General features: G+C 37.4%; 1 protein-coding gene across 1 annotated transcript in view; it reads left to right on the top strand.

Moving 5' to 3' along the window:
- The window catches only part of APOOL (apolipoprotein O-like), a 44,353-nt gene extending 28,780 nt beyond the window's left edge, over window positions 1-15,573 (top strand). The window contains exon 7 of the mRNA XM_012647135.1: window positions 15,186-15,573. Coding sequence (XP_012502589.1) covers window positions 15,186-15,274 — 89 coding nt within the window. The 3' untranslated portion in view covers window positions 15,275-15,573. The remainder of the gene's footprint in view (window positions 1-15,185) is intronic.
- The last annotated feature ends 1,529 nt before the right edge of the window (window positions 15,574-17,102 follow it).

Raw genomic sequence — 17,102 nt, 5'->3', positions numbered from 1 at the left:
AATAATTTGATAGCATTATAATTAGTAGTTTGAAATTATTTGTTTTCTTCAGAAATGTTTTGTTTTTCTCATATCCTTAGTTTGTAATACTTTTTAGGTTATGAGGTATTTAGATACCTGGTATTTTTTTTTCATTGCCATGTAGTTCATAATACATATCTTTGTATGTGGGGGTTTAGAGTAGCACTAACTGGTTGATTGAGTGAAGGATTTAGTATCATTTTATAAACAGGAGCTATTTTATTAGCTTGGGGAAAATGTGCTTTTCTCGATTCTTTCAGTTTACAGGTATGAGTCCTACCTACATAAAGAAATATCATCTTCCATTTCTTTTGTTATTTGCCTGTCAGTCTCCTTGTCAGTCTGTTTTTGCTATCCATAGTTTTATTACGTTACCAAAAGAACTTTTAGCATCAAATAGTAGAAGTAGTACCAATTATAATATTTTATAATATTTATAGCTTTGCTAATATTCAATACTGGCAGTTAATATTATACTGTGTGGGACCAAATAGTGACAGTTATGCTTTCTAAACAGATTATTACCATGGTTTTACTATGATCAAGAAAAAAAAAAGCTAGCCAGATGTTTTCTTTACTGTGGTTTTGCTGTGATCAAAAAAAAAAAGGTAACTGAATTTTTACAGTTACCTTTTTTATTACTTATATGATATGAACACAGTGTACTTACATAGACTCACTAGTCACTGGTTTGCATAGGGCTGTCTACCTGTACAATGTGAATGGTACAACCCATTAAGTTGTCTTATTGCAAAGGAAATATGACTAACTCTGAGGTTGGGGAATAATAATTAAGGAATAATAATAATGTCTACCTTTTATTAAGTATGTACTGTGATTCAAAGAGCAGTAAGTGTATTGTTATTCATTCGTCATCCACAAAGCAAAGCAAAACAAAAAACTCTGCTGTATCGGTAATTATTCCCGTTTTATGTTGAATACACTGAGACTCAGGGAGCTTAAATAACGTGTCCAAGATCATACAGTTTGTGAGTACCAGAGCTGTGTTTGTAGCCTAGATCTTCCTGACCTCAAAGTCCAAGCTCTTTCCATTGTGTATAGATTATCTAATTTAAAACCAGAATGTAGTTTCTAATTTCAGCCTTTTCCTCCTCTCACTTATTATTTATAAATACTATCACTGAATAACAAACCCGGTTTAGGTTTTACTATTTTTCTGTGTCACCTCTTCTTTCTAATCAAATGAGTTATACAATTTTTAGACTGTTTCTGAATAATCCATAGTTGAATATATTCCCACAAGAATATAATATATCTGGTCATTTTTCTAAATGCCTGCCAATTCCAGAGTATCTTTGTGAAGATGAAATGTACTACAGCTTAACAGTGGGGCCAAAACCATCGTTAACTAATGTATTTTTCTTCACACATGTAGATTCTGGAGCCCTTTACCTGCTTGTACTGAGTGATGTGGTATATGAAAATCATTTTAAGGAGACATGTAGAGGGAGAAAGAAATGGCAGTGTTCATTCTTATCATATTCAGGTTGCTATTAATAAAACAACATAGACTGGGTGGCTTATAAAGAACATAAATTTATTGCTCACTGTTCTAGGGGGTGACAGTTTGAGATTAGGGTGCCAGCATAGTCAGGTTCTGGTGAGGGCCCTCTTCTGGCTTGTAGACAGCCTACTTCTCATTGTACCCTCACATGGTAGAGAACAGAAGAAAGTTAGCTCTCTCAAGACTCTTATAAGGGCACTAATGCCATTCATGAGAGCTCCACCCATCTCACTTCGTTAGTCCTAATTACTTCCCAAAGGCCCTACCTCCTAATATCATCACATTGGGGGTAAGGTCTCAACATGTTTATTTTGGGGGTACACAAATATTTAGTCCATAATATTAATATATGATTCAGAGTTGATTATACAGTATACTCTTGTGATTCACCATTTCTACATTTCATATGTAGATTTAGAAAAATATAATTCTGTGCTTTATCTTGAACCAAAGAAGACCTCATATAGCCAAAGCAATCTTAAACATAAAGAATAAATTGGGAGGCATCAGTCTACCAGACTTCGAACTTGACTACAAGGTTATAGTAACCATAACAGTATGACACTGGCAAAAGAACGGAGATACAGACCTTTGGAATAGGACAGAGATCCCAGATATAAAAACATCCTCATATTGCTATCTAATCTTCGACAAAGCAGACAAAAATATATATTGGGGAAAACAATCTTGATTCAATAAGTGGTCCTGGGAAAACTGGATATCCACATGCAGAAGATTGAAACTGGATCCCCTCCTCTCACCTCTTCCAAAAATCAAGTCATGATGGATAACAGACTTAAATTTAAGGTGTGAAACCTTAAGAATTGTGGAAGAAAATGTTGGGAAGACTCTTTTATACATTGGCCTGTGTAAAGAATTTGTGAAGAAGACCCCCAAAGCAATGACAGCAATAATAAAAATAAATGAATGGGACCTGATCAAATTAAAATGCTTCTGCACAGCCAAGGAAACTATCATTAGAGTGAATAGACAACCTACAAAATGGGAGAAAATACTTGCTTTCTACACATCCAATAAAGGGTTGATAATAAGAATCTATATAGAACTTAGAAAATCAACAAGAAAAAAAATCAAACCACCCCATTGATAAAGGGGCAAAGGACAAGAACAGAAACTTTTCAAGAGAAGACAGACTAATGGCAAGCAAACATACAAAAAAGTGCTCAACATCTCTAATCATTAGCGAAATAGAAATCAAAACTACAATGATATATTACCTAACTGCAATGAGAATGACCTTTATCAAGAAGACCCAAAATAACAAATGCTGGTGTGGGTGTGGAGAGATTGGCACACTCTTTCACTGCTGCTTGGACTGCAAATTAGTACAACCCCTGTGGAAAGTAATTTGGAGGTACTTCAAAGAACCAAAAATAGAAATACCATTTGATCCAGCAGTCCCACTACTAGGCATCTACCCAAAGGAAAGAAAGACATTCTATAAGGACATCTGTAGTTCAATGTTTATAGCAGCAAAATTCACAATTGCAAAGATGTGGAAACAACCCAAATGCCCATTAATACATGAGTGGATTAATAAAATGTGGTATATGTGTACCATGGAATACTACCCAACTACAGAAACAATGGTGAACTAGCATCTCTTATGTTATCCTAGATATGGATTGAGCCCATCCTTCAAAGTGAGGTATCACAAAGATGGAAACACATACACCACATGTACTCACCATCAAATTCGTACTAAGTGATCAACACTAAGGTGCTCACATTGTAGTGATACTCATTGGGTGCTAGTCAGTTGGGGAGGTGGGGGTGAGGGGGCAAACCCACAGCTAATGGGAGCAGAGCATACTTTATGGGGGAAGGACACCCTCGTAGCCTTGGCTTGGGTTAGACAAACATATTACATGTAACCAAAATGTTTGTATCCCTATAATATCCTGAATTAAAAAAAAACTTTAAACATAAGACATTTTTTATTAGACATCAAAAATATAAAGTAGAAAGAAAAGGATCACAGTGATTAGGACTTTGAGATTCAAGAAGAGTTTTATGAGAGTTCATCCTTTGGGAGGTACCAAGGACCCTTGGTCAGCTCAAGGGGTGAAGAAATTTTTAGGAGGGAAGATATAATTCTTATATACTCAGAAGAGTATGAGAGGAAGCTTCTAAAAAAGATATCAAATGACCTAGGCTAAGTGGTTCTAAACCAGAGGATCACAATTACTTGAGGATTTTTTATTTTTTTCAAAATTCACAGGACCACACTCTACTCAAGAGTTATAAATCTGAAAGTCCAGAGGTGAGGCCTCCAAGCAGGTGGATTTTAGGGAAATCTCCATAGGATATTCTGATGCATATTCCTTTAGTTAATAGTCTCTGACCTAAGTTCTGTATAAATTAAAATCTTGAAGCCTTTTAAGAAGTTTTGAGAAAGAAGACAGTCAAGATGGCAAACTACAAGCAGCGTACACAGCACTAATCTCAAGGAGAGGATAAACAGTGGCTAATAGATACACACCTTTGAGTCATTTGTCTGAGTTGGATCAGTTTGAATCCACAGAGAGGAAGTCGGAATGCAGTAAACAAGATAGAAGTGGGATGAGCTGCTTTTGCAGGATCGGAGGTAATTAGGGAAGGTGCCCACACATGGGAATGGAACAGAGGAGAAAATCCCAAGCTCCATACCTCTTCCTCTAGGATACTGCAGCTGGAGTGGCAGGAGAGCCTCTCCACTGTAGCAGACCTCTGGAGTAATACAGACACCTGACTGGAGGCTGTGCAGCTGCCCTTCTCAGGGGAGAAAGCATGGCTTGCTTGCAAACCCTGGGTACTGCAGCTGATGCCGTTGTAGCATCCCAATTCCTGAAAGCTACTTTCGCTTAGGGATCAGATCTGTGATTGCTGCCTCATGCTTGTTCCTGCCAGGTGGGGAAGGATTGGGGAATCTTGGCACTCACTTCCTCACCATGGGCAAGTGATGTGCACCCCCAGTGCCACCATTTCCTGGGGCCCTAGGCAGAGCAGATGACCAGGGGACCTGTGCCTGCTGCTGTGACCTCCATGATCTCACTCAGCTGTACTTCTTGTGAGACCTGGGTGGAACACATGACTGTAGCCCTCAGTGCCCACTACCCACTGCCAGAGCACCTGGACCACTATTGATGCTGCTGTCTGAAAGGCCCCAAGCAGGATGAAAGCCAATGGAGCTGGGGCCCTTGGATCTCCATAGACTGAATACCATAGATCTGCACCATCCTCAAGCACCCTGCATGTGCCCAGCCCCACCCACACTCCCTGTCCTACAGCCGCCCACCCATAGGTGTGAGCGTTGTGCATTGCAGACCTGCTCCATCCCATGTAGGCACCCTGCTTCATGAGTCCATTCTGTTCAGGGTCAACACTCTGTCCTGCACAGTGAATTGTGACCTGCTGGAGCACTCTGTACTGGAGTTCTGCTCTGCCCCATGCCCTATGGGCCTGCAGTGCCTTCATGCCCTGCATACCTGCTACACCCTATGCCTCACCCTGCATTGACCTCACCCCACTCATGCGCCTGTCACCTTGGCGACCCAGGCCTGCATGTGTGTGTGCTGTGCCCTGCAAACTTCATCCATCTTGCATGCATGTTGCCTCCTACCAGCTAGCACAACCTCACATGCACGCCTAGCACCAGGGGCCAGCCCTGCCGTAGTTGCCCATTAACAAACACAGCAAACTGGGGAGACACAGCAGAGCAGCAGTGTTAAAGGGTCACGGTGCATCTGCCCCTCTCCTGCCTGGTCAACCTTCTGGAGTAAAACCTAAGCACACCATCCAGTGACCCATTCCTATCTTCACGGAGCAACCAAGTTCCCAGCAGAGGAAAACAGGAATGCACTATCTGCTATCTGTTTCAAGCTGAGAGAAGAGGCCCCAGATGAGAAGAAACCAGCATGAAAACTCTAGCAAACATGAGAAAACAGGCTGTCTCAACACCCTGAAAGATTCACAGTAGCTCTCCAGCAATGAACTCTAACCAAAAGGAAATTGTAAAAATGACAGATATGGAATAAAGATTATGGATGGCAAGTAACATGAATGGAATTGAGGAGATGGTGGAACACCATCTTAAAGAAGTCAAAAAATACTAACAGTAATTTGGGACATGAACAAAAAATTCACTAAACAGATAAAATTAGAAAAGAGAGAACAGAACTTAAAGAAAGGAAAGAGTCAATTAGGTAATTTCAAAATAGAACAGAAAGCTTGAGCAACATGCTAGATCAAGCAGGAGAAAGAATATCAGAGATTGAAGACAAGCATTTTGAAGTTACCCAGTCAGTAAAAACTGTAAAAAAGAAATTAAGGAAAAATGAACATTTTTGCTGTGAGAAATATGGGACTATGCAAAATGAACAAATATAAGAATTATGGGTATCCTGAGGGAGACGAATAAGAAGCAGTAAGCATGGAAAACTTATTTGAGAGAATAATAGAGGAAAACTTCCGTAGGATTGCTATAAGTTTTAGATATCTACATACAAGATGGTCATTGAACACCTGGAAGATTCATAGCACATAAGGTATCACTAAGACATATAGTCATCAGACTGAACAAAGTCAAAGTGAAAGAGAAAATCCTACAAGCTGTGAGATGAAAACAACAATTATGAAATGTCTGATTTTGAATCATAATTGGTTTATTATATCTCAAATAAGAAGTAGTACATTTAATTAAAATATGCACCTAAACTATTGATACAGTTTTGCCATCTTAACAGTAGCTTGTTTGCACCAGCAGCAAAGAATCTGGGAGAGCTAGTGGTTATGAAATCATGAAAGGTCTTTTCCACAGCTTGTTGAGAATTGAATATTTTTCCTTGAAAGAAGTGGTAGTCAGTCAGTGCAAGGTCTGGTGAATACGGTGGATGACAGAGAATTTCCAACTCCAGCTTCTTAGTTTGAGCAGCATTGTTTGTGCAACATGTGATAGAGGATTATCTTGCAGGAGGATTGGCCTGCCTCTTCTGACCAATCTCAGCTGCTTAATCACAAGCATCCTCATCATTTTGTCCAATGGTTGCAATAGACATCTGCTGTAATTGATTGACTAGGTTTCATGATGCCGTAGTGGATAATACCAGAACTAGACCACCAAACAGACACCATTAGCTTTTTTTGGTGAATATTCAGTTTTGGACTATGTTTTGGCACTTCGCCTTTATCCAACCATTGTGCCAAATGTTTTTGGTTGTCACAAAGAATCTATTTTTCCTCACGTGTAACAATATGGTGTAGAAATCGTTCACCTGTAACATTTGACAACAAACAAAGACAAGGTTCGTGACAATTTCTCTTCCGATGCTCATGTATTTCATGCAGAACCCATCTATGCTGTTTCTTTACCTTGCCAATTTATTTCAAATGATCTGATATTGTTGGAATAGTAAAGTCAAACCTTGCTGCTAATTCACACATAGGTTGAGATGGATTCGCTTCCACTACAGATTTCAGCTCATCATTATCCTCCTTGGTCTCAGGTTGCTCATGTGGCTCATGTTCAAGATTAAAATCACAATAATATAACTTCTCAAATCATCGACACAACTATGCATTCATTAGCCACATCCTTCTCAAACACTTTTTTGATATTTTTAGCTGTCTGCCCTGCACTGATTCCATAATGGAACTCCTATTCAAAAATAATATGAATTTTGACTTATCCATGGTTTCACAAAAATTGCTCTTAAAAAAAAAGAGAGAGAGATAATCACAAGCCAAGCTGTGTGTTTGAAAGAATGAGGATGTACCTTCACAATAAAAGTAAAATAAGAAGTATCAGAGTGAAATGTCAGAGATACCAACTGTCAAACTTGGTACTTAAGGGAATCGGACATTTCATGCTTAATATCCTAAGAATTACTTGCAAAGGAAAACCCATCAAACAAACAGCAGACTTCTCAGCAGAAACATTTCAAGCAAAAGGGATTGGGGTCCCAGTTTTAGTCTTCTTAAACAGAGCACCTTCCAGCCAAGAATTTTGTATCCTGAAAAACTAAGTTTCAAAAATGAAGGAGAAATAAACTCTTTCCCTTATAAGCAAACAAAGAGAGAATTTGTCACCACTATGCCTGCCCTACAGGAAATGCTTAAAAGTAGTCTATACATGGAAAGGGACAACCAATATCCACCAGTATAAAAACACCCAAAAGTTAGAGCTCACAACTCTTATGCAACAGTAGCACAAGGGAGAAAACAAAGCAAGTAGGTATTCAACATGATGAACAGAACAGTATGTCACATATCAATACTAATATTGAATGTAAAGTCTTAATACTTCTTTTAAAAGATATAGACATGCTGAATGTATGAAGAAACACCCCAAGTATTTGCTGTCTCCAGGAAACCCATCTAACTTGCTAGGATACTCACAGACTCAAAGTAAAGGGATGGAAAAAAATATATTGCATGTGAATGGAAACTAAAAGCAAGTATGAGTAGCTATTCTCATATCAAATAAACTTTAAATCAACAATGGTTAAAAAAAAAGAAAAAGATGGTCATTATATAATGATCAAGGGAGCAATTCAATAGGAAGATATAATAATCCTCAATATATAAATATATAAGCACCTAGCACAGGAGCTCCAAGATTCATAGATCAAATATTACTACATCTAAGCAAATAAATAAACAACAAAATCATAATTGCTGGGGATTGTAACACTCCACTGACAGAACTGGAGAAATCATTGAGGGAGAAGATCAACTGAGAAACACTGGACTTAAATGGGACTCTGTAACAATTGGACCTAACAAACATCTACAGAACATTCTACCCACAAACTGCAGAATATACATTCTTCTCATCAGCACATGGGACATTTTCCAAGATTAATCATATGTTAACCCACAAAACAAGTCTCAGCAAATTCAAAAAAATTGAAATCATTCCATGTATCTTCTCAGATAACAGTGTAATAATTCTAGAAATCAACTCCATGAGGAACTATGAAATTTACAAAAAGTCATAGAAATTAAACAACCTGCTCCTGAACAATCCTTGGGTCAATGATGAAATTAAGATGGAAATCAAGTGATTTTCTGAACTGAATGACAATCATGACACAAGCATCCAGAATCTATGGGACACAGTGAAAGCAGTGGTAAGAGGGAAATTCATAGCCTTAAATGCTTCCATCAAAAAGACATTAAGATCACATTATCAACCAGATATCACATCACAAGAAACTAGAAAAAGAACAAATCAAACCCAAAGCCAGCAGAAGACAAGAAATAGCAAATCTCAGAGCAAAAGTGAATTAATGGAAACAAACAAACAAACGAAATACAAAGGATCAACAGAACAAAAAGTTGGTTCTTTAAAAAGATAAAGTTGATAGACATCTAGCTAGATTAAGCAGAAACAGAAGAAAAAGGACCCAGATAAGTTCAATGAGAAATGAAAAAGGAGACATTACAACTGATACCACTGAAATACAAAATATCATCCATGAATACTAAAAAAATCCCTATGCAAACTAGAAAGCATAGCGGAAATGGATAAATTCCTGGAAACATACAACCTTCTGAGCCTGAATCTGGAAGAAATAGAAATTCCAAACAGACCAATAATGAGTAGTGAGATTGAAGCAGCAATAAAAAAAATCTCCCAACAAAAAAATGTACTGTACTCCTGGACCACACAGATTCATAGCCTAATTCTATTAGACCTACAAAGAAGAACTGGTACCTATACTTCATAAATTACCCCATAATATCAATAAGGAGGGAATCCTCCTTAACTCATTTTGTGAAGCCAGTATCACCTTGATACAAAAGTTAGGAAAGGACACACACATACACACACAATAACTACAGACTAATATTTCTTATGAACATAGATGCAAAAATCTGAAACAAAATACTAGCAAACTGAATTTAACAGCACATCCAAAAGGTAATTTACCCTGATCAAGTGGGTTTCATCCCAGGAAGACAGGATGGTTTAATACACACATCAATAAACATGATTCACCACATGAACAGAAGCAAAAACAGTCCACATGATCATCTCAATAGAGGCAAAGAAAACACCATTCAATAAAATCCAGCACTCTCTTTTATAATTTTAATTTAAGAATATTATGGGGTTATAAACGTTTTGGTTACATAATGATTTTGTACTATTTGAGTTGAAGTTGTAAGTATGCCCATCCCCCAGATAGTGTGCATTATACATGTTAGGTGTGAATTTACTCATTCTTTCCTCCCCCCACCTGCTTGATTTCTGATGAATGTTCTGATAAAACACTGTCAACAAACTAGGCATAGAAGGAAAATACCTCAAAATTATAAAATCCATATATCACAAAGCCACAACCAACATCATACTGAATGGGGAAAAGTTGAAACCATTCCCCTTAAAAACTGGAAGAAGATAAGAGTGCCCACTGTCACCACTTTTATTCAACACAGTACTGGAATCTTAACCAGAGGAATAAGGCAAGAGAAAGAAACAGAGGATATCCAAATCAGGAAAGAGGAAGTCAAACTATCCCTTTTTGCTGATGATATCACCTTAAAACTAGACAATCCTAAAGTCTCCACCAAAATACTCATAGAATTGATAAATTCAGCAAAGTCTCAGGTTACAAAATCAATGTACACAAATCAGTAGCATTCATATACACCAATGACAGTCAATCTGAGAACCCAGTCAAAGACTCAGCACCATTCACCATAGCTACAAAGAAAACAAAACACTTAGGAATATACTTAACCAAGGAAGTGAAAGATCTCTACAGGGAGAACTACAAACCACTGATGAAAGAAATCATAGATTACACAAATGGAAAAACATCCCACGTTCATGGATTGGAAGTAGCCACATTGTTAAAATGTCCATACTGCCCAAAGTGATTTATAGAGTACATGCAATTCCCATAAAATTAACAATGCCATTTTTCACAGATATAGAAAAAATGATCCTAAACTTAATATAGAACCAAAAAAGAATGTAAATAGCCAAAGAAATCCTATGTAAAATAACACATCTGGTGGCATCACATCCCTTGACTTCAAATTGTGCTACAAGGATACAGTATTCAACACGGCATGGTACTGGTATAAAAGTAGAAACATAGACCAATGGAACAGAATAGGGAACCCAGAAATAAAAACATCTACCTACAACCAACTGATCTTTCACAAAGCAGACAACAACACACACTAGGGAAAGAAGCCCTATTCAATAAATGGTGCTGGGAAAACTGGATAGCCACATGCAGAACAATAAAACAGTACCCTTATCTCTTGCCATATACAAAAATTAATTCAAGATGCATAAAAGATTTAAACATAAGGCCTAAACCATAAAAATTATAAGAAAACATAGGAAAACTCTTGTGCACATCAGCCTAGGCAAAGAATTTTTGACTAAGACCCCAAAGGCAAGTGTAGGAACAACAAAACTAAATATATGGGATTGAATGAAATTAAGCAGCTTCTGCAAAGCAAACGAAATAATCAACAGAGTGAGTAGACAGTTTGCAGAATGGGAGAAAATGTTCACAAACTATACATCTGACCAAGGGCCAATGTCCCAAATCTACAAAGAACTCAAACAAATCAGCAAGAAAAAAACAAACAATCCCATTGAATAGTGGACAAAAGAAAAAGACATGAACAGAGTTTTTTCAAAAGAAGGTAGACAAATGGCCAAGAAACATGAAAAAATGCTCAACATCACTAATAAATGACATGTAATTTAAAGCCACAATGAGATGCCACGTTACCCCTTTCAGAATGGCCATTATTAAAAAGCCAAAATACAATAGATGTCGATGCAGATGATGTGAAAAGGGAACACTCATACACTTTTGGTGATAATGTAAATTAGTACAACCTCTGTCGAAAACAGTATGTGGATTCCCCACAGAAGTAAATATAGACTTACCATTTGATCCAGCAATCCCACTAGTCGGTATCTACTCAAAGAAAAATAACTCATTTTATCAAAAGGACACCTGTACTCAAATGTTTATCGCAGCACAAATTACAATGGCAAAGATACGCAATCAAGCCCCCTTAAGTTCAATAAAGAAAATATGTGTGTGTGTGTATGTGTATACACACACATATACACATATGTAAATATATACACACACATGCACACACGAAAACACCCCCCCCCGTGGAGTACTACTCAACTATAGAAAGGTATGAAATAATGTCTTTTGCAGGAAGTTGGATGAACTGGAGACCATTATCCTAAGTGAACTATCTCATCAATGGAAAAACAAACACCACATGCACTCTCTAATAATTGGGAGCTAAATTATGGGCACAAAGAGATGTAAAGGACATTGGAAATCAAACAGAAGGGAAGATGGGAGGGGGTGAGGGGTAAAAACTTATCTATCAGGTACAATGAACACTATTATGATGAGCACACTAGAAGCCTTTACTTAAGCATTATACAAGGTATCCACGTAGCAAAAACATTTGTATCCCCTTAATATTTTGACAAAAATGAAAAAAAAAAGAAATTTTGAGGGGTGGAGACGATCTAAAGGCAAAAGGATCTTTCCAATCCAGGAAATTAGGGTGAGCTGAATCTTTCACCAGATTTTGGGCAGGAATATACATTAAGGAAGTGTGTAGAAACGTTAGAGGACTTAGCCAATTGATGCACATTGTTAAACAAATTTGACACAATCAGACTTATATAAAATAACTATTTGTCACATGCCTGCTGTAGTATGTCTGCTTGATAAAAAAGAACTTTTTTTTTTTTTTTGTGGCACACTTTTCACTTGTAATGAGTAATGGCTTCCACCAGGTGGCAGCAGAGATACAATTGAGAAAAAAACGTGGAGCGAGTGGAACCACTAATCAGGTTCTTAACCTTTATTGTACTATGTCCTCTTCTCAGAATAATGTTTTCAAATGCAAAAAATAAAACACATAGTAATATATGAGATTCCTTAAATGTATTAAACAACAATGTGTAAAAATAGGTGTAATAACTACCATAATTTTCAAGTAGTGGTAAATGTAAATATTTTTAGATAATCTGCAACTGTAATGTGATGTGAAAATATCTTTGATGTCTATTGGTGACAAAATCTCAGGTACCGGTAATGCTATTGTGTTTTGTTGCCTGCATTCATTATTGAAGAAAATGTCCATTTTCAGTCAGAGCTTAGTGAAGATAAAGACAAATTTCCCTCATCGAAGTTAACAGATCACATGAGTTCTATCACATACCCTCCTACCTCCTCCCCCTGAAAAATGACAACAGATTAAGAATCTCTATCCTATGGAGAACTGTATTACCTGTTCTATCATGAGTAGTGATTACTTATGAATTGGGTTGTTTTTAAAAATATATTTGGGGATAAAGTTATATATAGGTATGTCACACATTATGAAATATTTCTGAAAAGATAGGTATAAGATGGCCCGGCGCGGTGGCTCACGCCTGTAATCCTAGCACTCTGGGAGGCCGAGGCGGGCGGATTGTTTGAGCTCAGGAGTTCGAAACCAGCCTGAGCAAGAGCGAGACCCCGCCTCTACTAAAAATAGAAAGAAATTAATTGGACAACTAAAAATATATAGAAAAAATTAGCCGGGCATGGTGGCGCATGCCTGTAGTCCCAGCTACTCGGGAGGCTGAGGCAGAAGGATTGCTTGAGCCCAGGAGTTTGAGGTTGCTGTGAGCTAGGCTGACGCCACGGCACTCACTCTAGCCCGGGCAAAAGAGTGAGATTCTGTCTCAAAAAAAAAAAAGATAGGTATAAGATAAATCATTGTATTCAAATCTTTTCTCCCCTTTGTTTTCATTATAAAACTAGAAATTAAATTCTTCTATGAAAAAAAAATGTGTGGCTCCCAAATGTAATAAAATCAATTTTAAAATGAATCAGATTTTGCAAAACATATTTAAAATTAAAAAATTCTGAAAAAGTAGTATTATATCACAAAGTAAATATAAAAATAGTTGTCTTTTGCTTACTTACTATTCCCAAGGTATTTTAAGCATTTTATAGACATTATCATATTTAATATTAAAAATAATTATATGAGATTGTTAGTACTCTAATCCCTGTTTTGCAGAAGAACCTGGGTGGTCATGCTGGGGTCAGAAAAACCTGGATTCAGTCCTACCTGTACCACTTATTAGCTGAACGGCATTGGTCAAGTTACTTATCCTGTCTAAATTTAAATTTCCTTATCTGTAAAACAAGGATAATATACCTCATCTACCTCATGGTGGTATTAAGAAATAATGCATAAAAATAACTTAACATCTTGCTTGGCACACAGTAAGCTTGTCAGGATCACCATCGATCTACACATTGCCAAATCCAGAAGTCAATTCTCAATCTCCATCTTATGCAATCCATCAGTAACTTTTAATACAGGTTAAACTCCCTCTTACTTGAAATAATCTCTTCACTTGGCCTGTGGGATATTACTTGCTCTTGGTTCTCGTACCTCACACACTAGCTTTCCTCCTCTGTCTTCTCTGCTACATTCTCCTAACTATAACCTCTCCTAATCTTATTAACCCACAGGGTTCCTTCCTTGGGCCTCTTCTCTGAGTCTAGATGATCTCATATAGCCCATGGTTTTAAATGCCATATATAGGCTAGGACTCATTTATATGAGCCTAGGCCTCCTCTGAACTCTACAGACATAGTCCTAGCTGCCTACTCAACGTTTGTACTGAGATGTTTAGTAAGCAATTCAGATTCAACATACCCAAAACTTACTTCATTTGCTTTCCCCCAAACCTGCTCTCACTTTTTTTCCTGTCTCAGTAAATGACAACTCCATTATTCCAGTTTCTCAAGTTAAAGAGTCTCACATGGCATAGTCAATCCATTTAGGAAATCATGTCCATTCTACATTCAGAATTATCCAGAATCCAATTCTTTTTCACCATCTCCACTGCTGCCACCCTAATTAAAGCCCTCAGAATCTCATCTGGAGTACTGTAATGACTTTCTAACTGATCTCCCTACTTCTTCCCTTGTTCCCCTATAGTTTCTTCTCCCCATAGCCAAAAGTGATCCTTTTAAAAACATAGCATCGTGTTAATCCTCTACTTACAATTGCCCAGTACCTTCTCATCTCACTTAAAATAACAGCCAAAACTTTTACCATGGCCCTATGTGACTTAGCCGTCCACCATCTTTCTGATCATGTCTCCTAACACTCTCTCACTACCTCCCCCTACCCCACACACCATATCTCGTGTACTCTGTTCCAGCCATATTGGTTCCTCAGACATGCCTAGGGTCCATTACATTTGCCATCTGCTCATCCTGGAATGCATTGCCCACCAAAATCTATAGGGAACACATCCTCACCTCCTTTAGTTATTTGCTCAAATATCACCTTCCCAGAAGGCTTTCCCTGGCTGCCCTATTTGAAACTGCAAATCACCCAAGCATTGCATATATCCCCTCCCTGTTATATTTTTCTGTATAGCACTTACCACCATCTGATACATATTTTACTTAATTTTATTATTTAATCTCACCTAGCTCAAATGTTACGTCCATGTTGGTAGAGATTTTTATCTGGTTTGTTCAATACTGTATCCCCAATACCCAAAATAAATGTGTTAAATGACTAATTTTTTTTCATTTTAATACTTTATCAGGTGCTACACAGTTTATGCCTGACCCCAAGCTCATGGATCACGGGCAGTCCCACCCAGAAGATGTAGATATGTACAGCACTAGAAGCTGAAGTAGACTGCACAGACTGCATAGAAACTACAAGATATATGAAGTTGCAAATTATGATAAAATCATGTAATGAGTAACTGACACAAAGAATATAACTTAAATCAAGTATTTCAAAATCAAGTTTTTGAGAACTTGATTTCAAAATCAAGTTTTTCTATTACATCTGCAAATGTACAGTTTGACAAACCACATAAATGATTAAAACACACAATGCAATCCAAATAATATTAAATGGTTGATGAGGAGACACAGCTAGAAGTATTAGGTTGCATGTGATGACTTACAAGGGCATTTATTAAAAAAAACAAAATGAAGATGAACACCAATGAGATTAAAATCTGAAATACATATGTGCGTGTATATATGTATATTTATACATATACACATACATATGTACTCTAGCTTTTCTGAATTAATGTCAGTTAAATTAGAATGGTATGTATGTGAAAGGATGTGTTCCCCCATTTTTTTCATTTTCTAGAGCTGGAATAAAATACCTATATTTGATGGCACTTGGGCTTGGCTTTGTCTCTTTGTTTTTATTAATGTGTTAACTCCTCTTAAATGTCTAAAACATCTCTAGCTATTTAAAAGGCCATATGCTACGCAGGCCCCCTAATACTGCTTAGCAATCCTTCTACCTATTCTCAGTGTTTTACTATTTCTGTTCCCTAGACAAGGTATTACAAACCTTTTATTCTCTTAAAGCGTCCTATACCTGCTAAAGTTGACTGGGCCTCCTATTTCATGGAGGAAAAAAGTAAATTATTAGACACGGCCATTCCCATCTACCTTCAAGACCTAACTCTATTCAGCCATGCATCCCCCTTTTCTAAGGCTAATGTGTTCCTGATCTCATTCCTTCCCATCTTTTCCAGGACCATATTCCATCCTGTTTAATCTTTAGTCTTTAGTTTCTCTTCTCACTCGGTTTCTTTTCCTCAATCTCTAAAGAGCTTCAGGTCTCCTGTATCCTAAAGCAACATTAACAAAAACAAGACCAAAACCTTTCCAGAACTCTGCTGCTTCCCTTGAGTTGTCTTTTCTCTCTCCTTCCTATGATTGCCATACCTCTTTACAAAGTAATTTTGTCCCTTTCTTCCCTACTTTCAGTTCCTAACTTGTGACATCCTGGCCTCTATATTAACTCCTCACCACTGCCTCCTTGAAACTCACTCCTCCCTTTGCTTTCTGTAATTCCTGTGTCTCTTGTTATTCTTCATTATTCTTCCCTTGCTCTGAATCCTTTAAATGCTGAGGCTGCTCAGGTTGCATCCATAGTTCTCTGTTCTCATTCTGTATGCTCTCTCATTTTCATTTAACAGACTTCGCTGGCTTCAGCCACCATTTATGTGTCATTATTCATATTTTCAGCCCCCATATTTCTCCAATGCTGGAGACCTATATTTCTAATTATTTATTAGTTATATTCACATAATGTCCCATAATATCCCTATGTCAATATGCCTAAAACAAAATTTTCTCTACTCCCTACTCCTTATTTCTTATTTCTCAAATCTATTCTGCCTTCTTTAATCTTATTATTACTCTTGTTCAAGTCTTCATCATCACTTTCCTGGGTTACTAGAGTAGCCTCCTGGCTAATCTGCTCACCATCAATCTTGCTCTCTCTCCCTTTAGAATGTGTTCTGCTTGCAAGTAACAGTAAATTAGTTAACAGTAGCTTAAACAAATAAGGATCTCTTTACAGCCAGAAATTAGGCAATAGAGGGTTGGGACAGTGGCTTGCTGGTGCCATCAAGGACCTAGACTTACTCACTTTCCACTCTGTTCTCTATTTCTGTGGTCCCCAATCCCCAGGCTGTGGA

The sequence above is a fragment of the Propithecus coquereli genome, unplaced genomic scaffold, assembly GCF_000956105.1.
Source record: "Propithecus coquereli isolate 6110/MARCELLA unplaced genomic scaffold, Pcoq_1.0 Scaffold257, whole genome shotgun sequence".
NCBI lineage: Eukaryota > Metazoa > Chordata > Mammalia > Primates > Indriidae > Propithecus > Propithecus coquereli.
Note: the sequence above shows the minus strand (reverse complement) of the source record. Positions and strands in the feature narration are given on the sequence as shown.